Raw genomic sequence first — 27,309 nt, 5'->3', positions numbered from 1 at the left:
TGACTGCTGACTCCTGACAAGGTCAGCGGAATGTTTCTTTTATTTCTTCATTTTTTGTTGTTGTTTTTTCAGGGCTGCACCTGTGGCTTATGGAGGGTCCCAGGCTAGGGGTCAAATTGGAGCTGCAGCTTCTGGCCTACACCATAGTCACAGCAACGCCAGATCCTTAACCCACTGAGTGAGGCCAGGGATCAACCCCATGTCCTCATGGATACTAGCCAGGCCTGTTACCGCTGAGCCACAATGGAAACTCCCAAAACATTTCTTATAGAGCCGAGGCCTTCCCTTCCCCATGGGGGTGGCTCTGGGTGTGTGAAAACCAGGGGTGGCCTTACCTTCTGTCTGTATGGTATTTGTGGTATCTGTTTGCATGACCTCTCTACACACCTGACAGGGATACTTTGAAAGACTGTAAGGGTCATGCAGGGTAGGTGGGGGTGGAGTGTATGGTCAGGCCACTCAAGATGGCTGTGCTCTTGCTCTCTGGACATCCCCTGCTCCACCAGTGCCTGCCTCACCTACAGCCCCCGCACAGGACTCACCTTCCTACATGCTTGCCCCAGGCTCCAGCCAGTGAGAGCTTATCAAGTGGGCAGGGAGGTGCTTGTCCCTCTGGTTTCCCTGGTAACTCATGAGCCAACCTGACCTCGATTTTCCCCGCAAGTGGCCATTTCACATCCTGCCCGCTGGTGGGGTGTGGCCTCAGGACCTCGTTTCAGCCTTATGAGCTCCCCCATCCATTAAACCACTGATGTCTCAGCTGCTGATTTTGGGCTCTTTCTTTGGTTTTAAAGCTGGGCCAGCACAGGGTCTTGCAGGCCTGCAGGGTGCTGTCCAACACGTATGTAAGTCAAATCATTCTGCTGTACACCTCACATTTATACAGTGCTCTGTGTCAATTATATCTCAGCAAAACTGCAAGGAAAAAATGCAAGGGTCAGGTAGCATGACCTTAAAGCCCTACCCAGCTCTAGTACTCTATGAGCATTTTCAGCTACTCTTGTATCTCTACTTTCTATAAACACCCACGGCACAATCTCTCTCTTAATATAAGAAAATACACTGTTCCTTTAATGTGTAACCAATCATATTTAGGAAGCCACACAGTAGCCATGCTTCTCTCAACATACTACTCAAGCCTGTTTTATATAATGATGCATCTTTGTTTCTCTTTCCTCATGCTGTTTCTATCATGTGACTGTGTGTGTGGGTGTGTGTGGGTGTGGATGTGTGTACAGAAAGGACTGAGTTCCACCGTGACCCCAACTATTTCCAAATACAGTTTTGTTGTTTGTTTTTTAAAAGATTACTTTCTTTTGAATGTGACTGCAGATTCAGAATAAGGGCTGTTTTTGTTTTTAAATCTAAATCCAGGCACTATTTTAACACTAAAGACTCTTATGTGCATGTTATATCAAGAGCTAGAGTCAGAAGAAGAGAAGCAGCATAGTAAGGTGTTCAAAAAAACATTTCAAACACCAGTGGCCTGAAAGTGATGGAAGTGGGGAGGGGGCAGAAAAAGTGTCATATTTCATTCTGACCAACTCTTCAGGCAAGTGAAGCTTATCCTTTAAAAATATTACTCAGGAGTTCCCGTTGTCTCAGCGGTAACGAACCTGAGTAGCGTCCACCAGGATGCGGGTTTGATCCCTGGTCTCACTCAGTGGGTTAAGGATCCGGCGTTGTTGTGAGCTGTGGTGCAGGTTGCAGACACGGCTTGGATCCTGTGGCTGTGATGCAGGCTGGCAGGTGCAGCTCTGATTCAACCCCTAGCCTGGGAACTTCCATATGCTGCAGGTGTGGCCCTGAAAAGTAAACAAAACAAAACAAAACAAAAAATATTACTCAAAGTGTGTTTCTAGGGCACCTTACATCAATATCACTTGGAATACTTGTTAAAATGTATACTTTCAAGGCTCCCAACCTAGATCTATGGAATTTTGAGGGGATGAGACCGGAGTACTTAGATATTCAAAATGTTTCTAACTTTGCCCACTTGTATCACTGTATTCCACATTATACTGGAGGGTTGGGTCAGGGCAATGAGCTGAGTAAAAGAAATCCAAAAGGTATAATTAGAAGGCAAAAATAAAACTGTAGTTAGCCATAAATGTTATGATGGTGTGCATACAGAATTCACAAGAATCCAAACTATTAGAAGTGATAAGTGAATTTTACAGCATTACTGGATATGATAGCACTATAAAATATCTATTTGTTCTGTATACCAGCAAAACAGAACATGTAATTAAAAAGCACAATTTACAATACCGTCAAAACAATCAAAGAGATATGAATAAATCTAACAGTTGATAAACAAGACATACATGAAAACCTCTAAAACATTCCTGAAAGAAATTAAGAAAACCTAAAGAAATGGGGAGTGGGGAAAATACACCATGGTCGTGCTCATGGATTGAAAAGTGCACTATTTGTCTCTTCAAATTGGTCTATAGATTCAATGAAACTCCAATCAAAACCCCAGCTTTTAGATTTTTTTTTTTTAATTTGGTAAACTTATTCTAAAATGTATTTGGAAATGCCAAGGGCCAAGGCTAGCCAGGGCAATCTTGACAAATTAAAAAATAGCTGGAGTATTTATAGCAGAAGATATTAGGACCTATTATCAAGGTAGAGAATTCAAAAACAAAGGAAGACACAATAGCCCCCCCGCCCCTTATCTGCAGTTTTGCTTTCTTGGTTTGAGATACCTGTGGTCAATGGAAGTCTGAAAGTACTAAGTGGAAAATTCTAGAAATCAACAATTCACAAGCTTTCAATTGCATGCTGTTCTGAGTGGGTTGATGAAATCTCATGCCCTACACTTTCATCCAGCCCTGGACATGAATCATCTCTTTGTCCAGCACATCCCACTCATTAGTCACTTAGTAGCTACTACTGTGTCTACTAGCAGATCTACTGTTGTAGCACTGCAGTGCTTGTATTTAAGTAAGCCCTATTTGACTTAATAATATCTCCCCAATGCAAGAGTAGTGGAATTTGGATGTGCCAGAGAGAAGCCTTAAAATGCTTCCTTTATGTGAAAAGGTGAACATTCTCAACTTAATAAGGAAGGAAAAAAATTACATGCTGAAGTCGCTAAGGTTTACAGAAAGTGCAAATCATCTCTCCTTGAAATTGTAAAGAAGGAAAAAGAAATTGTGGTCGTTTTGCTGTTGCACCTCAAACTGTAAAAGTTCCAGCCACAGTGTGTGATAAATGCTTAGTTAAGATGGAAAAGACACTAAATTTATAATATTTCAAACGAGAGAGACCATATTCACATAAATTTTATTATAGCTTGTTATAATTGTTCTAGTTTATTATAAGTTAAAGTTTTTAATCTTTTACTGTGCCTAACTTATAAACTAAACTTTAATATAGGAAAAAAAAAACAGTCTATATAGGGTTCAGTACTATCCAAGTTTTCAGGGACCCACTGGAGGGCTTGGAACACATCCTCCACAGATAAGGGGTGATTACTGTAAGTGGGCCAATGGAAGAGAATAAAGAATCTAAAAAAGAACTGTATATAAATAGTCATCTATGACAAGAGTCCCACTGCAGTATTTGGGGAAAAGGTGGACTTTTCAATAAATAATGCTCAATCATTTGAATATCCATATAATGGAAGAAAATAAACTTTGACCCCCTACCTCACATGATATACAAAATTCAGTTCCAAAGGGAACATGGACCTAAATGTGAAAGGTAAACAATAAAGTTTCTAGAAGAAAAATTTCTAGAAGAATAGTTTATGACATCAGCAAAGATTTTTAAACAAGACATGAAAAGTACTAACCATGAAAGAAAAAAATAGGTATTTTGATGCCATTAAATTGAAGAACTTCTGTTCATTGCAAGACAATTAAAAATGCAACACACCAAAAAATGTGGGATGCAGCTAAAGCAGTGCTGATAGGGAAATTTATAGCACTTAGCATTTATATTAGAGAAAAAGTCTCAAATCAATTATCTAAGTTCCTATCTCAGAAACTTAGAAAAAGAAGGGAAAAATAATCTAAAGCAAACAAAGGAAGGAACTAGTAAAGATAAGAGCAGAAGTCGAGGAAATTGAAAACATGAAGGCAATAGAAAAATAAATGAAATAAAAACCTCATTCTTAAAAAAACAAAGACAATAATATTGATTAAACCTCTAGCAGGCTAACAAAATTAAAAATAGAGAGGATACAAATCACCAATATCAAGACTCAAACAGGGATAATCAATATAGATCCTATATCTATTAAAAGGATAACAAGAGAACACTACAAACATCTGTATACTTATATATCCAACAACTTAGTAAAAATAAACTATATACATCATCTTTTAAAAAAAGAAAAAGATATTACTAGAGGAGTAGAAATGCAATCCACAGACTGGGAGAAGATACTTCCAATTTTATATATGACAAAGGACAGGTAACCAGATTATATAAAGAACTTCTAAAACAAGAGTGAAAAGACAACTCAATTCATCTTTTTTAAAAGTGGTCAAAAGACTTGAATAGGCACTTCACAAAAATAAGATGGCCAAATGTCCAATAATCACAGGAAAAGATGCCTTACTTAAAGGTAAACTCAAATAAAAACTGCAATAAGTTATCATTATGCATCCACCTATCTGGCTATTGGATACTAACCGTTATCAATTTAAAAAGAAATTCACAAGCTCTTCGACACTAAAGAAAAAGCTTCAGGCTTATTAAGACAAAAAAATAATTTGAGAATTATTGCATTTAAGGGGCAGTTACAAAACCACACTAATAAGAACAATTAATTTAATTTAATTTGACTTAATTTGATTACTTAAAATAATCTCTTAATATCTTGGGCAATCTGTGAATACCACCCTTCCACTGTGTCGAAATTCTGTAAGTTTTATTTCTGTTTCAGTCTCATTTTTTGTCAACCATCATATTTATCTCTTCCAACCATAATCTTTTAAATTTTGTTTCCAGCATTCTGTTCTGCATTAAAGCCAAAGACAAATAACTAGACTGGAAATGTATACAGGGGATAAAGAAAGAATGATGACAGTGGGCTTCTTGTTATGCCAGAAATAAGGGAGCATTCCCCTCAAATAAAGGGGGCATGGCACAAAAACATGGGAGCTAGCTTGAAGGGTCTTCTAGTGACCAAATCTGGGACAATTTGAGCACGAAAACAATTAAGTCCACTAATGAATGATAAACCATTAATATAACATATGTATTCCCTCTTTCCCTTCCTCTCTCATTCCTCTCTGTCTCTCCTCTCTCTCCCTGTCTCTATCCCTCCATAGACACTTTTACATTCTTTCTGGATAGATCAATTGATCCACCTGTCAACAGGTAGATAGAAAGATAGATAGAAAGATAGCTAGAAAGCAGGCAGATAGATTAGAGACAAGAGACAATAAATGATAATCAAATGAGGTCAAATATTAAAGATGAATCTGAGTAAAGTGCGTAAGTGTTCTTTGCACTATCTTATTTTTGCAACTTCTCCACAAATTTTAAATTATTCCCAATAAAAGTTTAAAAGTACTAGTAAAAACATGTTTATTTATATTTACAAAGGTTTCCAAGGATTAGAGATCATGTCCCATCATCACTTTAAGTCTTTCTGAAAGATTATCATTGTCAGGCATTCCCACAGGCTGCAGATGAATACAGGACCGATGTGAAAGGGAATCAGTTCTGCATTTATGCTAGAGGTGTTTGGATTTTTGTTAAAAAGTTGATTCTGATATAGCATTGCCAAACATGAAGAATCTGGGCTATAGAGATGAATACCTATGTCACTATTTTGCATATCTAACACGAGTTAAAAATCTAAGAACCTGCAATTAAACCCAGTATGAGGTCACTAATTAGAGCGAAGTTATTGAAAATCATTCATGTAGAAAATACAAAATGTAAATGATGAAGATGAATGTTATTAATTACAACATCAAGCCAACAAGCTTGTGGTAGGAACTTGCATATCTTAAATAGGTTTAACACAAATGTACCAAAAAGGCTTTTGGACTTTTTATTATCACTAAATTTAGTATGTAGCTGCTGAGACATTTTGTCTCTTCAGTACATATGCATGCTTTGCTAGAGAACCAAGAATGTGAAGACTTGGTATTGGTATATCTTAGTGCCCTCTGCTTAAAATGGTAATTAAAGGAGCTGCCCATTCTACACAGTTCTGCTCTTGATTCCTTTTCCTATCGGGCTAATTTGGTGGGGTCTACAAAGGAGAGAGGATGGCTGTCTAGCTTTTACCATTGCTGCCCAACATTCCAGCTCCGCCGTATTCCTACGGGCCCCCATTTCGGTCTTTACTGTTGGGCAACTTCAGGCAGGGGTGCACTATTCACATGGAGTTCATGGAAGTAGAATTATGGAATAGCGAAGGCCACAACTTGTGAAGACATACTCCAAAGGTAGTGGCTTCCAAGGGGGTGGCTCCAAACCTGGGCATTCAGGCCAGCCCTAGTTCCTATAACAACATGGGTCTAACACTGATTTTGTTCTGACTCTTCCTTTAAAGCTTGAATATCCAGCTCTCCTTGAACTGAGGCCTGGATAAAGACAGATGCAATACTATTTAATAGCTACCATAACATTGTGTAGTAGCTTCTCCCCCAGAAAGACTAAAAGTTTGGTGGATGTAAAATTGTGTCTAATTTTAAAACTACTTGAAAGACATGAGATATATTAGCCAAACCTATTCAAGTAGGAGAACCACGGCCGCCATGTTTTTTGATTTCTGCTCTCATAAACACTTGTCTGGTGTGAAAGCCAGCCTCCAAGATGGTACCCAATGGTTCCCCGTCCTTGGTATTCATGCCCTTGTGTAGTCCCCTCCCCCATTCAATCAGTGTTGGTCTCTGTGACCATTAGAATAGGAAAGAAGTGATGATGCATCATTTCCAAAGCTAGGTCATTAAATCATTAAATACATGGCAGCTTCTGCTCTGCTTTCTTTTGCTCTCTTGGGAAAAGCCAGCTGCAATGTCATGGGGACACCCAAGAAACTTCTGAAGAGTCTCCTGTGGCAAAAACTGAGGCCTCCAGCCAAGCACCATTTGCATGACCTCCTTGGAAGCCTCAGTTAAGCCTTTGGATGACCGTTGCCCTGGGCAACATCCTGACTGCCACCTCAGACTCTGAGCCAGAACCACCCAACTAAGACACTCTTGCATTTTTTTTCTTTTTATGGCCACACCTGCAGCATCTGGAAGTTCCTAGCGTAGGGGTCAAATTGGAGCTGCAGCTGCAGGCCTATGCCATAGCCACGGCAATATCAGATATGACCCGCATCTGTGACCTACACTGAAGCTTGTGGCAACACCAGATCCTTAACCTACTGAGCTAGGCCAGGGATAGAACCCACATCCTCATGGATACTATGTCAGGTTCTTATCTTGCTGAGCCACAGTGGGAACGCCAGCTCTTGAATTTCTGACCTATGGAAAATGTGAGATTAAAAAATGTTTGCTGTCTTAAGGCACTAAGTCTTGAGGTAGTTTGATGTGCAGCACTAGATAAGTATTACACATGGGTTTTCAGTAGGCTGAGATCATCCATCATGAATGCTTAGATCCCACCTATGTCTACCAGAAAACCCAAATCTTAATCAGCTTGATGGGTCAATAGGCAAATTTTAAGACAGACGATCCAAACAAAAATGAAGAAAACATCAAATGACAGTACGAAGTTTTCTGTTAGAAAACCTTTCTTTTCCTTCTCTTCTCCGGTCATTGCCTGTCTAAATTCTGCCCATCTTTGACGGCTAAAGTGTTTTTATCCCATCCCCAATTCAGCATCCAGGGATGGAAGAATGTAGTGGGTCCCCCTTTTTCTCTGTCTAACTGGGACATTGTGTAATTTTCTGTTTGTATGAATGTGTAAATAATGCGAATGTTATTTTTCTTCCAGACAGTAGGAAATAAAAGTTAACTACATAGGCTTGGAGGTTAGCCTTCCAGAGTTTGTACTCCAAATTCATACTCAATCACTGAGTCACTGAAAGTCACTTACCTCTTATCCATCTAGAAATAGATGGGCCTTACATAGGACCTACACCTTAGGGTTGCTTTGGGGGATTCAAACATGGAATCTATGTAAAAACTGTAGCAACAGAAATTCCCAATAAACATGTATTATTTTAAAACTATTATCACTAGCCAGTGCCAAGTAAAGCTGCCACCAGGAAATTAAAGCTTGGCATAAGTCCCAAGCCTAATGCTTATTAGATCTTGGAAAAAAGTTAGTGAGCTCTCCAAGCTTTTGTTTCCTTATATGTAAACTAGAAATAAAATAAACTCTCTCACTGGGCCTTGGGAGGATAAAACATTACATAATAAAATGTAAAACACCAACCCCAGAGCCTGACAAATGGTAGGCGGGCAACAAATGTTCACTGCTTCCTTTCCTCTCAGCTTCTTAAAGTAGATACCGTGCAGAGTGCCTGGAGGCTGGCTGCTAAAACATGCTAGAGGCAGGAAGGAAAATGTGTTCCAGGCTTGGTATGTTGAATTGAGTTGGACACAAACCTAAACAGCTTTCTATTGTTGAACATGCTTGGTTAAGATATACAAGTCACTTTTCCTATCTTAACTGTACAGATAATGTTCAACCTTATTTTTATTTATTTGTATGTGTATATTCTGCATGGCCAATTTTCAATATAGCTGCTGTAAATTTTTTGCCTTTTTTTAAATAGCTGCTGTAATTAATGACATAATTTGAAATCTAAAGATTCTTCTTTTTTTTCTTTTTTTTTTTTAAGGGCTGCACCTGCAGCCTGTGGAAGTTCTCAGGCTAGGGGTTAGATTGGAGCTGCAGCTGCTGGCCTATGCCACAGCCACCACAAATCAGGATCTGAGCTGCATCTGTGACCTACACCACAGCTCATGGCAATGCCAGATCCTTAACCCACTGAATGAGGCCAGGGATCAAACCCACATCCTCACGGATCCTAGTTGGGCTTGTTATTGCTGCACCACAACGAGAGCTCCCTAAAGATTCTAATATTTCTAATTTGTGTTCAGTGAACACAAGGGTGACATATGCTTGAACACATCTTTGTGTGGCAAACTGTTGGGCTCGGTCACTTGTGAAGTGAGCTTAGGGGCAAAGATCATTGAATCTTATTTGAGCCTCACGTACAATAACAGGATGTAGAGGCACGGGCATCAGATTAGACAGTAGGAGACTGGATTCCCAGCACCAGGTCTGCCACCATCTAGCTGTCTGGTTTAGATAAATCACTTCTTTCCAGGAAGGCAGGATGTTATAGGGAAAAGCCGAGTCAGAAGGACTCGTGTTTGAAGCCTGGCTCTACCTGTTCATACTTGTGTGATTCTGCTGAATTTTAGTTTCCTATAAATTGAGGGCAGTCCTATCTAACCCAATTTTGAGATTTAAAATGAAATGAACATGCACAGCTGTTAGTGTTGGGCAGGTATTTAATAAACTTTTTTTTTTTTTTTTTTTTGCTTTTCTTTCTTCCCTGAGCCTCAGTTTTATCACCTATAAAATGGACCAGTTGAATTAAGTTACTGCTGATTCTAACATTCTGTTACTATAGGAACCATACACTGTTCAGTGGCACTTGCGATTGGAAAGTAATGAAGCATTATATCTGGCTATAATAAGAATGCCAGCATATTGTGGTGGTGGAGGGGGGAATACAAAAATTCCTCAATGTATGTTCTAAGAGGAAGGCCCGCCCAGTATAGATTTAATTTGCATTCTGTTGTGTCTACAGATGGGCTGATGAGAGCAATCACATCGCAGGGTATTAGTCAGACTGTCTAGTAAATAATGGCAGAGCAGACCCAGTAACATCAATCCAGCTGGCAAAGCCACCCTTTAGGCACAAACAATGCATGGCTGACCTTTTCCTCTTTTCTTCCAAACCATGTCTGATTATTTCCTATGTCCGTGAGCATCAACTACCCCAAGACAGAAATTATTTATTTTAAATTAAGATAGAAAAATTAAAGTTAATGACTCTGAGGAGCTTGCTTCATGTTGAAAAACTGTATGTGTGCCAACGTGCATAAAAAGAATATAAAAATATCCAAAAGGTTATAAAGAGTGTGTGTGTGTATTTATTTATATATTTATAATTTATGCCTGTACCTGTAGCATATGGAAGTCCCTGGGCTAGGGATTGAATCTGAGCTGCAACTGTGGCAATTCCAGATGCTTGTACCCATTGCACCAGGCTGGGGATCAAACCTGCACTTCGGCAGTGACCTGAGCCACTTCAGTCAGAGTCAGATCCTTGGTCCACTGTGCCACAGCAGGCACTCCAAGAGTACCTATTTTTATTTTATTTAAAAAAATTTTTTTTTTTTTTTTTTTTTTTTTTTTTTTTTTTTTTGGGTTTTTTTTTGGGTTTTTTTTTTTTTTTTTTTTTTGTTTTTGTTTTTGTCTTTTTGCTATTTCTTTGGGCCGCTCCCGCGGCATATGGAGGTTCCCAGGCTAGGGGTTGAATCAGAGCTGTAGCCACTGGCCTACACCAGAACCACAGCAACGCGGGATCCGAGCCGCGTCTGCGACCTACACCACAGCTCACGGCAACGCCGGATTGTTAACCCACTGAGCAAGGGCAGGGACCGAACCCGCAACCTCATGGTTCCTAGTCGGATTTGTTAACCACTGCGCCACTACGGGAACTCCCTAAAAAAATTTTTTAATTAAATAATTTTTAAAAATAAAAATGCCAGTGGCATGCAGAAGTTCCTGGGCCAGGGATCGAACCCAGGCCCCAGCTGTAACCAGAGCCACAGCAGTGACAGTGCAGGCTCCTTACCCCACTGAGCCACAGGGGACCTCCCCAGAGTATCTATTTTTAGGTGATGGGGCTGGTTGAGGTTTTTTTTGGTGTGTCTTGTTGTTTGTCTATATTTTCTAAATTATCTGTAATTATTATATGCTACCTTGGTAGTGAGAGAGAAAAATGGGTTATGAGTCTAATAAGAAACTGCCCTGGGGACGTAGGCAGACTGCCTCCCTCTCCCCTATGCCACCCCTGCCATTCCATCTAAAGGACAGAGGTCTCACCATCCGCTGGTGGCAGTTTCCCAAGTAAGTACAGTAAAAATTCACTTTAAGAAACTGAACCAAAGAGTCTAGTTACACAGAAGGACTCAACTGCCATATTTCTCTCTTACACCTTTGAGACTTTCTACCTTTGAATGTGTGGAAAGACACGAGCCTCTGTTCAGCCCTGCACCTCTGTTCCCGAACGTTTCTCCTAGTATTGCCAGGGACATCGGTCTCCTGCAGGATGATGAGATGTGGTAAGAAGACTCTCGAGGTTTAGGATATTCTAATTCTGGCTCCATTCCTGACGGCTGTGCGAGCTGGGGAAGTTACTTGATCAGAAACGTGGCTTATTTCATGTAAAACGGGGATCCTAACAAGTCCTTCACACATTTCCCATTCCTGGACTAATTGAGACCATAAACACAAGCCCCTGGCCCTTCAAATGTGGGTCTTGTTTTCACTCTCATTTCCTTTTGTAAGTTCTATGTACATGTCCAGATTTATTGGGCTGGCATAAGAGATGGGGCTAAAAAGCAGCCTTCCAGTATGATGTCTGAAATAACAGTCTTGCTTTCCAGAGACGAGGATTAAACTGGACTAAGCCAATGAATTTTTTCTCCACTTGTCCCCTATCAAATTTAGTCCCCCAAATTGTGCTTAATCAACTACATGGAACAGAATTTCTTCCTGCGTAGGTTCAAAAGAACAGTAAGGTCTATTTTTCACGAGCTATTGCTGGGGCTCTTTGTTTCTTCTTTGCAACATTCCATGACAGCCTATAGTTCCGTAAAGCAATTGAGCTGCATTTAGATTTTTTTTTTAATTGCTTTCTTTAGATGCTCTCCTAATAAAAAAATTAACTTGGGATTTTGCTTCTTCTGAAAACAAACCAGAACTTGAATAATGTTGTAACTTCAAACAATTCGTTCGTGTAAATATTTCAAATGGACTATTAATTTTAAGTACTAGTACTAAGGAGAAAATACTGTATTTCTTTTAATTTAGAAAATAAATGTTTCCTTTAAGCAACCTCCCAATCCTTCCAATAATATGAAAGGAAAATTAAAGGCCCAGAGGAAGCACCTCTTCAGAGCCAGATATAAAACATGTTAGTGAAATTATTTTAGAAATTACCTAGGCCCATAGAATATTTTGGATGGTTTTCTGAGTTTTATAGCTATAGAACTTATTCCATACTGGTAATCTGTGTTTGGATATTCTAGAGGGTCTCCAAACCCCATATGTTCTAAACTGAATTTATATTTCCCACTCCATCTTGATCCTCTTCCTTCTTTCTCAGCAAACGGCTTCATTATCCATCTAATGAGTTCAAGTAAAACATCCAGAGAGTCACTGGACACACCCCTTTCTCACTCTTGTGTTCATTTTTCCACCATGTAATCTGGAAGGAACCTTCCTAATATTTCAAAGATCCAGCTCTTGTGCTGGATTCTCTCTGTCAATTCCCTTTTCAGACTGTCTGTAATTCTTCCTGGGGTTATTGCAGTAGCTTCCTCATGGTTCTCTTTTCCCCTAATCTTACTTCTGGCAATGCGTCCTCCATATTTGCAGTCTTGATAAAAACAGATCCGCCAACAGATCTCCTCTGCATTCCATTCCTTAGTCGATTCAATATCAGGAATTTGGAAATCTTCAGCTAAGCAGGCAAAGTCTCCCATGGCTTCGCTCCTGCCTGCTGTGCTCCTCTCTTTTCTTGTCCATCTCCTTAGACCCGTTCTGTCACATGTACAGCTCTCCTAAGATATTACACTCTCAGTACGTCCATGCCTTATCACAGGCTTTTTCACACTGCCCAGAACACTCCTTATTTTCCTCCTACCTAAATCTAACTCGAATGCAGGATAACTGTCACCTCCTCTTGGACACTGAATTGGAACCACATCTAGCTTTCTCCCTAACACACACACACACACACACACACACACACTTCCGTCTCATTTGAATGCCATCACTGTGCTTACAAAATCCCCAGTGTGCACATTCTCCCAGCATGTTATGCTTTAGGACTGAAATCATTGATTTATTTATCGGTCTATATTAGATAGCTAACTCCCTGAGGCCAGGGGATTTGTTTATTTTGAGTTTGAATCCACAGCTCATGGTTAGTGCTCAAAAAAGCAATGAATTCTAAATGAATAAAATCTTGAATTTTTATGGCATTCCATCACTGAACAAAGTAGCCTAGTCAATGAGCAAAGTAGCCTAGTCAATGAGTCTCAAATTTTAGACTTCATACAATTTGCATCAGAGCATCTGGGGACTGCAAAATCAAAACAAAACAACCCCTTAAAAATAAGAAAAACCCACATTACCACACCTGACTCTCAAAGATCCTGGTCAGTATACCTGGTCAAGGACTGTAGAATTTTTTTCTGACATGTAACAAGGGTTGGGATCACCTGGTTTCGAAGCTCTTCGAGCTTTACAAATCATTCAAGTGCTCTGTGTTTCCTATAGAGTAGATAACAAATTTCTTTGTGTTTCCTTTTAAACAATTTTTATTTTTTTCCATTATAGTTGATTTACAGTATTTTTTCTTTATTTTTCTTTTTTAGCTGTGCCCACAGCAGTGACCAAGTGAGATCCTTCACTTGCTAGGACACCTAGGAATTTGGCAAATTTCTTAATCTGGTCTGCAAGATCTTTTTCCTCGAACCCTAGTTTTTCCTCCAATCTTAGGTATTATTTCACCTTCTTACATTTTCTTTTTTCTTTTTCTTTCTTTCTTTCTTTTTTTTTTTTTTTTAAAGGGCCGTACCTGCGGCATATGGACGTTCCGAGGCTAGGGGTTAAACTGGAGCTGCAGCTGTCAGCTTACACCACAGCCACAGCAATGCTGGATAAGTCTGTAACTTACACTGCAGCTTGCAGCAATGCCGGATCCTTAACCCACTGAGCGAGGTCAGGGATCAAACCTGCATCCTCTTGTTTAGCAGTCGGGCTCATAACCACTGAACCACAATGGGAACTCCCCTTCTTATATTTTCTGATTCAGTCATGCCGAATTGCTTATAGAACGACCTATACATGCTATCTTTTTCTGCAAGGAACGCCCCACTACTGTGCTGACTCCAGGAAAAAGCTTAGGCACCACCATTTCCACGAAGAATTCTCTCAATTCTTTCTTTCCCTCTTTGATATCCTGTTTTTGCTTCTATAAAGGTATTTCGTATTGTATTATATATTCTCTGAACTTCTTAAAGATGTAGAACAGTTATTCAAGGAGTGCTCTTTCCTCATTGCGGCAATTTACTTATTCCTTAAATATGTATTGGAGAATCTACTATCTAAATTGAGAATCTACTAATCTAAATTCATTTATGTCATTTTATCCACATACTAATGATATTGCAAGTGCTGTTATCATGTTGCAAATGGGGAAACAAAGGCTTACAGAGGTTCAGCCCTTTGAGTGGCCAGCCACATGGGTTAGCATTACCTTCCGGGTGTTTCTGAGAACGTTCTTCACACTGCCAGATTTTTCTCAAGGGAATAAAAGAATGAGGAGAAATATGACTTCAAGTGGATTCCCCAAATCCATTTCTTCATTCTTAAGTAAATGCTGACTCTGTTGTTTTTTAAAATTGAGGTAACATTGGTTTGTAACCTTATATAAATTTCATATGTACCACATTATAGTGCAACTTCTGTATACACTCCAGCATGCTCACCACCCAAAGTTTAATTTCCATCCAACCATATAGTGGGCATCCTTTATGCATTTCAACCTCCCTTAAAGCTGATTCATTGAAATCAGTTCTTGGATGGCCACAGTCTGATAAACCAGAATTTGCTGCAAATGCAGAAGAAATCAGTATCGTTTAGCCAATGTTTTAAAAGAGTTTAAGGAAGGAAATTCCCAGGAGTAGAATTATCAAGAGGATTCTTTTTAATTGGCTAGCAGTTTAATTTTGAAATCAAAGTGTTGTTGCTTTTTCACGTTCTTACGCTTTAAGACTGTCCCACCTTTCCAAGGGCTTGGGAAAAAAAAAAAGAATAAATAGCGGTGGAAAAAAACCGGAAATGGGCCAGGGTGTCAGTTTCTCTTGGGGAGGTGGAGGCCACTTTCCTCTGAGGCACTTGACGTTTTGCCTCGTGTTGTATATTTATTTGTTCAGTGTTTCCAAATGTTAGTTATTCCTATATCATTTGTATGGATTTTTTCTATCTCTAAGTTATGATTTACTTAACGTTTTTCCTTAAATGACTTTAGTCTTCCTTGGTTTTTCCTTTTTGTTCTAAGGAGTAAGTATCATATCTAGTTATATATTTTTGTATGTCAGTTATCTATTTTTAAATTTGTATTTTTTCTAAAACACATCATTATTACAAAAGAGTCCAAGTGCTACCTGAAAATCATATATCAGACCATTGTTTGTGAAACGCTTTGTTTCACTTTAATCCTTAAAAGAACCCTTTGGGTTTAGGAACTCCTTTTTCTTTTCCTTTTTCTTTTTTTTTTGTCTTTTGTCTTTCTAGGGCCGTACTTGCAGCATATGGAGGTTCCCAGGCTAGGGGTCCAATCGGAGCTGTAGCCTCCGGCCTACGCCAGAGCCAGAGCCACAGCAACTCGGGATCCAAGCTGCATCTGTGACCTACACCACAGCTCACGGCAACACCAGATCCTTAACCCACTGAGCAAGGCCAGGGATCAAACCCGCAACCTCATGGTTCCTAGTCAGATTCGTTAACCACTGAGCCATGACGGGAACTCCTATGAACTCTTATTATCATTGCATTCAAAGGGGAAAAGTGAGGCAAAAAGAGACGAAATAACTAGGCTAATGTTTTAAGCTGAGAAGTGAAAAATCATAGTTTGAACTCACATCTGTGTTATTCCAAAGCCCAAGCCCTAAAATATTATGACATCCTTCAGCCAGCCCTGGCAAATATTTCAGTCATACCCCCAATTTTGCATATGCCATGATTACAAGTTTGTAAACATATGAATGTGCATGAAAGGGACTGAATGGAAAATAAAAAATGAAACTAGATGTGCAGGGTTGATTTTCCTCCCCATTTTCCCCCAAACTTTAATATGGCTCTTATTTTTCTTTTACGGTGGGAAAAAAAAAAGGTACAGAGATCGCTCAGATAATCTCTCTGTTCAGCCCCAGGATTTCAGAAGTCTAATTTAATAGCAATATTCATTCAGGGGTTTTGTATAATAGCGTGGGTCTAACTGTTTCCTAAAATACTCTTAAAAATATTTGAAATGGTATCGGCCAGGAGCTGATTTTGATGTGCTAAGCTTCCCATCCTCGTTTCTGCCAGCTCAGTCACAGAAGGTGGCATTGAAAGTTTTTAGGAAAACAGATTTGTTTGAGCAATGAGGGGTGTGAGTTTTTTTTTTTTTCCCCAGCACCGGTGAGTTATTGATGCTAACTGGGTCATCGCTGTGTGGGGGCTGCATCTTTAATCCACTTCCTATGTGCTGGACGTGAGAGTGGGAGTTCTGACTTCATGGCAATTGTCTTACTGTGTTTTTAGATGACTTTCCTCCTCTCCGTCGCTCATCCTCTCATCTCTCTCTTTCTTGTCCTCATGCCCTACTTAGGAGCCCTGAATCACAAGATGTGACAAAGCAGGTGCCTGCTGGGGGGCAACGGCACAATGAGCATTGGAAGGCTGTGTGCAGGTACATTGTGGGCACCCAGAATGCGACTTTGTGTCCAGAGAAATGGCCCGTGCCAAGGGCACACTCCAGCAATGGAAGGTTGGATTTCACGGTCATCTGCAGAGGGTTAGTGCTGCCAGGCTGGCTCTCTCCACTACATCTTTCTTCCTGATTTGCCTTCATCCTCTCCTTCACACACACACACAGTTCCCTGCACTAAACACAGGCTTGGGGAGCCTGAGTGTGAGCAATTAGAGGTCTAAAATGGAGTGTGTGGGAGGTTAGGAGGCAAGGCTTGGTAGTTAGCTTGTCATCCGTGAGTGAAGCACGGCATGCTGCTTCTCAGCGAGGGTTACAGGGGAAAAAAATGCAACCGGAAAAAACCCCCACAAAAACCCAAAGCGAGTATTTGTTGCAGGGGATGACCTGAGCGCCATAAAAACGAAGCTGGAAACTATCAGAACAGTGTCATCTGAAGCCCTTCTCCGAGGCAAGGCTCTGAAAAATGGCATGGTGACATGGAGACGCCTTGTTAGGATAGCACCATCAGGACACAGAGGGGATGAGGCCAGTTTTGCAGCGCTGGTCCTTGCAGGTCTCTGAGCGGCAGATGGGTGAATGGAAAAGATTCCAAACCAAGGGGCAACTGTGCCCCAAATGGAGACGCGGCTGCTTCACCATCACTGTTTTGGCCTCAGTCCTTACTAAGCAAATGAGACCCACAGGTCCGGATATGAGCCACATATAAGACCTTGACATGAAAGTCCTGGGGGACAGACAACTTGGCACCCACTCGGCAGGACGCCTAGAGACACCACGGCCCAGCTTTCTGTGGACGGTTCTCAGGTGGCTCCTGTGTGGGACTCGGGCAGGTATCCACGGCCACCTTCCCTGGAGGCTGGTCGGAAGCAGGACGGAGAATGGCAGTGGGTTTGAGGATTAGTGAGCTCCCAAGTATAAGGACTGGACTAAGCAGTAAAGGTCTGAAGAAGGAAGGGGGAGGGGTCTCAGCGAAGGTACAGCTCAGAGCGTTTCCTGAACATGCTCAAAGCAGCTTTTGAATTGATCTCAGTTAAGTTCATCAGAGTAAACCGTTGAAGGGGTCACCGCTTCCAGAATCCTACTTTAAGGCAGAATAAAACCTCAGCCTTCACAGACCATTGTGCATTAAAAAGTCCTTCCAAGATGGGTATTATTCAAAAAACCTTCGAAATCTATTTTAAAGGTTTTTTGGAGGGAGCAGGTGTGGGCTGTGCCTGTGGCGTGTGGAAGTTCTGGGGCCAGGGATCGAACGGGAGTCCTAGCAGTGACCTAAGCTGCTGCAATGACAATACCGGATCCTTAACCTGTTGCACCACATGAGAACTCCCTATTTTAAAACGTTAATTCTCTCCAATAGTATACCAATTCCCACCTGTCATATTTTCTTTTGGCTTCCATTTTTTGATTTTTCTGTTTTATAGATGTAGCAGAGTTGATGATTTTCTTCCATTTCCTGCACCTCTGTGTATTTGAAAATTATTTTTACCTGTCCCTCCTTTCAGCCTTAAGAAAGGCTCTACTTTCAAGGAAATATTTAAATTTTTTTTTTTTTTTTTTTTTTGGCCATGCCCATGGCACGTGAAAGTTCCTGGGCCAAGAATCGAACCCGGGTCATAGCAGTGAGCCAAGCTGCTGCAGGGACAATGCTGGATCCTGAATCCCCTGCACCACAAGAGAACTCCATATTGTAATTCTTTAAAGGTCTTAAGAAATGCTAATTTCTCAATCATGAATTGTCAAAAGTCCTGTCCTTGGAGCCCAAGTTTTTCTTTGTGATGCAGATTTAAGCATTTTCATTCCTTCAGTTCAACAGAGGCACTTAATACATTTTAGTATTTCTACCATGCCAAGGATGGTACCAGGCACCCAGAAAATAGTATTTAAGGACACCACCATGATTTAGGTAGGGAGCAGACCTCTAAATAATAACAAAACGGTGGCATCATTAACTAATGCATAATAACAAATAATGTACTAAATGCTATGTAGGCATCCTGCTTTTAATTCTCAAAAACCCTTATCAGTTTGGAGCTAGTATTACATCTATTTTGATTAGGACCCAGAAGCTTAGAGAAATGGAGCTATTTATATGAGCCCACACCTCTAGTAAGTGATCGAGGCAGAATACACAATATGACTGTGGCTATAAAGTAGGCTGGATGGAATAGTATGGTAGAAAGTCCTGGCAAAGTCAGGCAGGGCTTCACAGAGCTGGAGGCAGGGGTAGGGGGACCCTGGGGTTGGGTCTTGAATTCAACACAGCAAAGAAAACAGCACGGGCACATGCTGTACATATGACTATGTCCACAATTAGCAAATAATTGAGTGCAACCACATGTGAAGATGCCCCAGAGGTTTAGAGTCTAGGTTTCGAGTTCATTTAACTCAAAGCTAAAGATGTAAAACCCAGCTGGTCCGAGGGGTTTCACAGGGTGGGGAAAAGGTGGAGCTGGAGGGTGGCTGGCTTGGGGCGAGGGGAGGACATGGTTGAGGGGGGGGGCTCTATTTCCAGATTCCACTTGAGGAGACTCAGCTGCTCACTGGGGCATTCATCAGCTGTCAAAACCGGCATTTCCCTTTGTTGCACAAGACAATGCAGACGACAGAAAAGATGCTTTACAACGAAGTAACAATCACTATGGCACCTGGTTCCAATGCCAAGAATCACTTAAAATGATAAAAGATGGGAACCTGTGAGCAGCAGTCCTAAATTTGATTGCCTGGGAACTTCAGTCAAATGGCTGCCTTTTCAGGTATTTTTCATTTTGAAGATAATTTCAACATCCGAAGATATTGATGGTCTTTGAGAAAAGAAACCTTATGAAGTAGGATGGGCGTTCGTTGGTGAATTTAAAAAAAAAAAAAGGGATCCGATTCTAGTCGCCACCTTCCGGCAATAAGCTGTGTGATTTGGGTATGTGGCTGAACCACTCTGAGCCTCACCAGCTCCAGAAGTGTGACTTGGTCACAAACGTTACCTTTACTACCTGGGGGATTGCTGGAGTCACATATTCAAATCCTGGCTATGCTGCGACCTAAATGCATAGTCTTTTCTGAGCTGTGAAGTGACAAATGATTCCTCTCTCCCAAAGTTTCTTTGGGGATTAATGGATACAATGAATAGGCAAAAGGCAGCACCTGGCACATAGCTCAGTCTTTTTTCATTTTCTGGGGTTTTTTGGTTGTTTGTTTTTTGGCCTCGCCTGAAGCATGTGGAAGTTCCTGGGCCAGGGATGGAATCCTTGCCACAGCAGCGACAAGGAGGGATCTTTAACCTGCTGCACCACACAGAACTCCAGTTTAGTCCCTTTAAAAAAGTCCATGTGCACCTTTTGAATGGTTTGGATTCATTTAAAGAAAAAAAACCTGGACAGAGAAAACTACTTGGGTAAGGACAGCTAATGCATGGGATTTTCCTGTCGTGGCTCAGTGAACATGAATCTGACTAGTATCCTTGATGAGGCAGGTTCGATCCCTGGCCTTGCTCCGTGGGTTAAGGATCTGGCATTGCTGTGGCTGTGGTGTAGGATGACAGCTACAGCTCCAATTCAGCCCCTAGCCTGGAAACTTCCATATGCCACAGGTGCGGCCATAAAAAGAAAAAAAAAGAAAAAAAAGCTAGTGCACAATGTTCTAAAACCTCCTTTACGGTAAAATGTGAGGTTAGTAATTCTCCCTGGTTGCACGTTTGAATCACCAGAGATAATTTAAAAGATTCCCAAGTATGGGACTCAACACCAGCAATTCTGACTTGACGGGTTTTGCTGTGGGACTCCAGTCTGGAGGCCCTAAAGGCTCACCAGGTGTTTTGAGTGTGCACTAGATTCAATTGCTGCTTCTCAAACTTGACCACAAGTTACCTGGCCATCTTGTTAGAAGGAGATTCTGATTCTCTAAGTCTGGGGTGGCTAAGATTCTGCATCGGCAGCAAGCTCCCCAGGGAAGCTGATGCTGCTAGTTTGGAACCAAACTCCAAGCAGCAAGTAATAGATACCCCACCAGGTTAGCCTCCATCTTCAGTGTCCATTAGAATAACCCCGTGGCTTGAAACTGTAGCACCGGGACCTGGGTCTGGCCCTCACCAACTGTTTCACTCAGTTTAGGGAGGGGGTGAGGAAAACTACAATGAGCGGAACTCTGACGTTCATTTCAGTCTGAAACGCATGGGATGCCCATTGTATGATTGTATAATATGATTTCCCTCCCAGTTCAACTCGACTGTAAAGAAGCCTACAATCTGCAGTTGAGCGTGTGGGACACTGTGTCAGAACCATGAGTTGAACTTGAGTTATGAGATGTCAAGACATGGCTGATCTTTGGATCGTGTGTACCTTGAACTTCCAAAGTTCTCCTTTTGAGTTGGTGGGGGCTTTTGGAGAACTCTCTGTGTGAGGAAGATTTCCTGCTGGTGAAGCCCGCAGGAGAGCATCCTTCACTGATGGGAGATGAACACAACGACCCTGGACGTTTTTCCTGCTCTTTGCAACACATCGTGCTTTCTAAAGCAGAATCCCTGGAGCAGCGGGCTTATCTTCCTTACCTCGAGATCAAACCAAGCGACAATGGAGACGGGAGAAAATAACAAGCTGCTTTACTCGGCAGAGCAGATGACTGACTTTTGAAAATCCCTGAGTGTTCCAGCAGAATCTGTCCCCAGATAGAGAGTAGATGACTTTTCGCCTTCTTTGTCTTATCCTCCTGAGTTCCTCTTGCTTTTGCTAGCTAAAAACATCCTCTGCCTAGGAACGGGCTTTTTGCCACTTTCCAAGGAAAAAGGAAAAACAACCAGGATGGGGTCAAAAGCATTCTAAGTCTGGTACTGTTGAGCTGGATAACCATTTTGCATGTAATCCATCTAGAAGGGGCTCGTTCTCAAAAAATTTACGTGTGTGTAAACCAACTGATGCAAGGAGAGCAATAGGGAAAATGAAACTCTTGTTTCCCCTTTGAAGTATTTACTCCTGTAAGTACACCCGATCAGTCTATAGACCTAGCTGTATGCCCTTGACAATGGACAACTCAAAAAGGCAATAGTCACGCATCGGTGTAGCTGACCAAGTCCTAGGTCACCCCCACTCCATGTACTTAATTCAATACTGTGTTTCCATTTGGGCCTTCTTTAGAGAAGAGAGTATCAAATCAGGGCTCCTTGACCTTAGCAATGGCCCTCTGAACCCGGGCTGGGCTGGTAGAAAAGCTGCCATGTGTTGTGATGTAACAGCAGCAACGAAGCCCGAATTGCCTCGAGTGCCTTTCTCAAGGGCCGGCCACCATGCTGCCCTCCTTCCACTGGTCCTCGGGGCCTGGCCATTGGTGTGGGACACAGGCTTGAGCCATCCTCTCTAAAACCCCGGTGTTGGCTTCAAAAGGGTGGGGTGCCAGCCATGCTCCTCGGCCCTCTGCCCATTTACTCGGAGCCCTTAATCAGGCCGAGGGCTCGTTCCCCGGCAAAGACTAGCGTCTGTGCTGAGGGGAAGGAAGCTGCTGCGAAGGAGCGGGGACAATGCAGTGACAAGCCCCCATCCCCGTGGCAGCCAAGCTCCAGCAAGGAGACTCTGTGGGGGACTGGTCCCAGGTGGTGGGTTTCCAGGGAAGGTGCTAGAAGAGGGGCTCCCAGGTTTCGAGTGAAATGAAGGACTGGGGGGTCGGGAGCTGGGGGAAGTGTTACCAAGACACACTTTCACTATGTTTCTTTTGCCCTGAGTTAGGTTTTGATGTGACAAGAAAATGATCACTGTTCCCAAATGTATTTCACATACATTTTGTCATTGTGGTGGTTGTTGCTAAAAACAGGGTCACCCCTATCAGGTACCAGTCTTGTTTGCAAGGCAGTGGCTTCCTTTGGAAATCTCCAACAGAGGAGGGATGGCCTTTTGCCAAAGGGGTTTTTCTATTTATGGTGCTTCCCATGTGGCAGGCAGATTTATGCACTTGAAAATCGTATCTCATTGATGCTCTCAGTGTACGAACTGGGTACTATGATGGCTTCCATTTTTCAGAGGAAGGAACTGAAAGATCATTTTTCCAGGTTCACCATGGTGGACCCAGGGTTTTGGACCAAAGGCGGTCAGGGTCCGGTTGTAAGCACTGTATTATCCTGCCTCTAAAGTGGAGGAAAGTGTTCCTGTCCCAGGCAGGAAGGGGGGAAACTGGACAGGATGGACCGGTTCTCAGCTGTCCATCCCTGGACAGGTGTGCTGGCTGGGTCGTCAGGCTTGTGGCTCTTGCTGAAAACGCAGACCTGGAGGTCTCACCCCTGGACTTCGGATTGAGCAAGTCTGGGGGTCTTGAGCAATCCACCCGGAGGTTGTTTGGGGAACTCTCCCTCTGACTACAGAGCCACAATATGCCTTGATCAGAATGTCATTCTGATGACCTTCAAAGGGACGTGCTATCAGGGAGCAGCGGGAGCTTATGCTACCACCTCCCATGCATTTTCCAGGCATTCCAGCTCTGGTGTCTAAACCACAGTCACCGATTCTGACCACTCCGCCCCCAGCTCCCATCTGCCGACAACCACTGAGCTGCCATGAGTCCTTTGAGCCTCCCACACCCTGACTGCTTTCCTTCCGGAAATGCCTGGAGCCCACAGTCCTCTTAAAGCCTTAAACCACATCTACTGCAAGGCGAGATGGCCAGCTTTGTTATCTGTAATTAACCACCGCTCCCCTTCTCTGCTCTGCCACAGAGACGGAGTGCAGGTGGGGGACCCCACCAGGGAACATTCGCCTGTTCGGGGGGCACGGACAGATGCAGCAATGTTTAAACACAGAACTGGAGGTGGGATTGAGCCCTGCCTCAGCCCCCTTTTCCCTCCAGCCCCTGTTCTCTCTCTACTCCTGGCTTCTTAACTTGCAGACCCAGAAGGGCCTGGAGGTTCTAGCCAGGCTCTCACCATTCTTCTACTTGGGTAACATTGTCATGTCTCTTTAAGTGGCTGAGAGTAAAAATGCGGATGACATGCGACCACTAGGATGAGGACAATTCACTCTGGTTATCACTTCTGCTAATGGAAACTCTGCTGGTGAGCACACTGACCTAAGCAAGTCAACCAGGTCAACCAGGTAATTACCAGCCCCTCTTGCCTTGAGGAAGACTGGATCCTGCTGGGGAAAATGGAAGCGGAGAAGGAGGAGGCTCGCAAGCCCTTGAGCTTGCCCTGAGAAACTGGCTTGAGAGCCAGGGGAAACCAATTCAGGAGAGGCACCCGGGAAAGTCAAGGCAGAAGAGTATCAGCGCCCTGGGTGAAGGAGCCATTACCCCGGAACAGTGGAAGATGCCAGCATCATCAAAATAACCTTTCCTTTGCAGTTCTGCCTCGTGACATCCAAGAATTCAACTACTTCTCTACTTAAGAATATGGGCACTGTGGTTCTCAGTGCATAACTAGTACTATTTTGGCATATGCCCATCCTCAGGCTGCTTGACTGAATACCCTAAATATTCCATGGAAAAGAGAAAATAGGTTTAAGGTTAAAAAAAAAAAAAAATCCTCCTGTCAGGAGAGCCCTTTAAATACTTCAGCTTCTTTCTCTAATGTGGTGGCAGGACCTTCTACGTGCACCCCAGCACAGAAAAGCAAGCAACCTGGAGCCCCGCTGACCATCTTAAAATCTGTAATGAAAATGTACATATCGCCCACACTGCACAGAGGCATGTTCCTTAGTGCTCCCCAGGTGCACTGTTAATTCCTGGAGGCAGCAGCTGAATTCATCTAAAATAGATAAGGCAAACTGTAGGAAAAAAAACAAGCTTATATTATGGAGATCCTTCATCTAGCTGGATTTCCGTCTGATAGGTCTGGGTGCCCCAGATCTTCTCCAGGGCAGTGGCTGCGAATTCAACCTTTTCCCTGGGGCTAAAAGCATCCTTGAAGCGTTTCAGACTTAAGCTTTGGTTGCAAGGGAGGGGGGGAAGGGTAATTTTCTAACAGCTTTCTGAGGGGCATTTTACATGAGTTGGGTAGGTTGTGTCTTCACCCCTTCAAGTTTAGATTTATTCATTCTGCTCTATGCTGGTCTCAGCGTCAGAAAGAGTTCAGTAGAGGTTACCAATTTAGAATCGCAGTTGCTGAACTTCCGCAGTAGAGCTGACCCTGCTACCATCACCCCTGCACTGTTACTATAAAAACCAACATGCAAATAAGAGGCATTTCCTCTCTCTCTCCCCTTTAATTACCTTGAGCTCCTTGACTGTAGAAGAATCTTTGAGCTGACTCAACATCCAAGAGTCTATGAGCAGACTCGACATCCAGAAAATAATCCATTTTGGGATAATCCATCCTTGATGCTCCAAAAACAGAGTTTTAAGACAAAAGAGTCACTTGTATGTCTACGAGAGAGGAAAAAAAAAAAAATCCACACTATCTTAGACTGTCAAATGTGATTTTGGAATAAGAAACATGCCATTATAAGATCCCATTATTTGACTGACATTTCCAGTTTTAAGTCTGTCCCTCAGCAGAGCTTTCCTATTGTGTGAGAAAAATGCAGCATGCCGCCCACATTTATTAAAAGTAACATTTCCTACACAGAAAACACAGATGATGCAGGCTAAAGAGAGAAAACACACCAGTCATTCCTCGCTGGGTAATAACAACGGGAAAATATTCTTTTACACGCATAAGCTATCTGTTTTCAAAAGGTCTGTCGGCACAACCACATCGTTACGTATCAGCCGTTCTGAGTTGACCCTTAATTGATCCAGGGAGTTCCTTCCAATTCTCCTGGAGCAGCGAGGATCGCCTGGGAATCGAAACCTCCACTTCCAGCTGCCTTGCCCTTAATGACACACGCTGACAGGTTTGCTGTAAAAATGCCTTGCATTCCTTCCTTTTAGCCAGAGCCTTTAGCACCGTTTATAAAATGCTACAGGATTATCACCTGCTTGCCTCTGGCATAGGCTGTTTTTGAGAAAGAATTCTGGTTTGTAGAGCAATGACAATTATTTCAGAATGGCAACGATTCCCATAAACTTCTCATGCACTAGCCTGTCAGGAAGCTAACGTGCTACATTAAAAAACATTCAGCCTGTTAGGTTCTTTCTAGCATATGCAGCCCTTTCCCCCGTAGTCGCACAGATGAAGTATCTCAATTTCGGCAGGTTGTTTTTGGAAAGAATTAACAAGACAAAGTCATTAAAATCAAACTCAGAAGGATAATCCAATTGGTTTCTCTTTCTAACACTGCACATTTTAATTTAAGAAGCCAAGTCTGCTAGGAAGAAACTTTTAAAAATACCCAAAGCTACCCCAACAGCAAATCATACTTACTGCAAAAAAAAAAAAAAAAAAAAGGAAAAAGGAAAAACAAAATCAAGGGCTAACTGCCGGCAAAAAGAATAAGAGCAATTTCAGCCAGTCTCTTTGATCTCACTAAATATTCCCGGTGAAAGTAAACAGTTTTGCTTGTTTGATTAGATCTGCGAAGAATAATGTCTATACCGTCCGCTGGACTTCCTTTATCAGATAAGATGGCCAGAGCACGTTACCTTAGCAACGGAAGGTGACGCCAGCCTCAGCCTCTTTGTATCCTCCACTGCGAAGGAAGAAAATGACCAGTTTCCCGTGCAAAACTTTGGCAGAAAACCCTCACCGTCAAAATCGACATGTCACCATCACGCGGATCCAACGCCCATTCTCCCGCCCTCCCACCCTCCTCCCCACCCCCGGCCGCCGCCCCCACCACCCAGCTCTTAAGCAGAGAACTGTCACAGTCATAAAAAAAAAAGGTTTGGACTTAATTATTTTTATAGCTCCAACTCCCAGTTTTATTTGCAATTACAACAGAATTTATCAGATAAAACAGTTAATACGGTAAAAAAAAAGTTGTTGGGGGCACGGGTTCGTAGCCTAACGCTGGCTAAGGGGAGTGGGGAAAGGCCGTTCTGAGCTAGCATATGTTAAACATTCCCTGGTTATAATTAATCCGCGGATCAATCACCAGCATCTAGGCTGAAAATAACTCTCTTCCCTTCTGCGAATCAGTCACTGGAAAAGCTTAAAAAGCTGTCTGAAATTCCCCAGGTTTTGAAAGCCACATTGTAACATAAATCTTGAGGGAGATTTCTCCTGTAAAGGCAAGATAACCCGAAAAAGATAGATGGAAGGAAGAGCCTAGAAGTCCACAGATACTCACCGGCACTTGTTGGCCCCTTTCACCAGGACACTGTGGAGCGTAAAACGATGCCGGTGCAACGCTGCTGAGCCCGCAAGCCCAAATGAACAGCTTCTAATTTTCCCTTCAATCTCAGTTCAAGAGCACTGAGCAGAGGAAAGTGATGGATTTGCCCGTTTTATATTGTGATGAAATGCAAGCCCTAAGAAGAGATCTGAGGAGAGCTGCTCTTTAGAACACATTAGACTGCTAATTTAAGAAAATTGAAAGGTTTTGTTTTACTGTCTTTTATGTGTTCTCTCGGCTACCCCCTCAATTTAATTTGCATTTAAAATTATGCTCGTGTCTCCTCGGTTCTCCAAGGTGTGGAGTACTTTCTAATCATGACGGCTGCCTGGGTAAGGTTTGGTGCAATGCCACTTTTATTCTGAGCTGCAAAACAAGGTGGGTAATTAGACTTGCGAGCTGTTTTCT

General features: G+C 42.3%; 1 protein-coding gene across 7 annotated transcripts in view; it reads right to left on the bottom strand.

Moving 5' to 3' along the window:
* Nucleotides 1-26,951, bottom strand: part of PHACTR1 (phosphatase and actin regulator 1) — a 560,191-nt gene extending 533,240 nt beyond the window's left edge. For 2 of the 7 annotated variants that reach the window (XM_021099751.2, XM_021099756.2), the window contains exons 1-2: nt 26,857-26,951; nt 24,899-25,051 (exon numbers count right to left, since the gene is read on the bottom strand). In XM_021099751.2, coding sequence (XP_020955410.1) covers nt 24,899-25,001 — 103 coding nt within the window. In that variant the 5' untranslated portion in view covers nt 25,002-25,051; nt 26,857-26,951. Of the gene's footprint in view, nt 1-24,898; nt 25,052-25,291; nt 25,700-25,991; nt 26,361-26,856 lie in introns of those variants that run through there. The other 5 variants (XM_084967373.1, XM_021099757.2, XM_084967376.1 and 2 more) reach the window with 4 other exon arrangements.
* Nucleotides 26,952-27,309: the final 358 nt, after the last annotated feature.

The sequence above is a fragment of the Sus scrofa genome, chromosome 7 (genome assembly GCF_054392235.1).
Source record: "Sus scrofa isolate SSC_HxYL_T2T_F1_AM1 chromosome 7, Sscrofa_HxYL_maternal_Yorkshire_Landrace_v2.0, whole genome shotgun sequence".
Lineage (NCBI taxonomy): Eukaryota > Metazoa > Chordata > Mammalia > Artiodactyla > Suidae > Sus > Sus scrofa.
The sequence above is the reverse complement of the archived record's forward strand: the minus strand, read 5'-3'. Positions and strand labels throughout refer to the sequence as shown.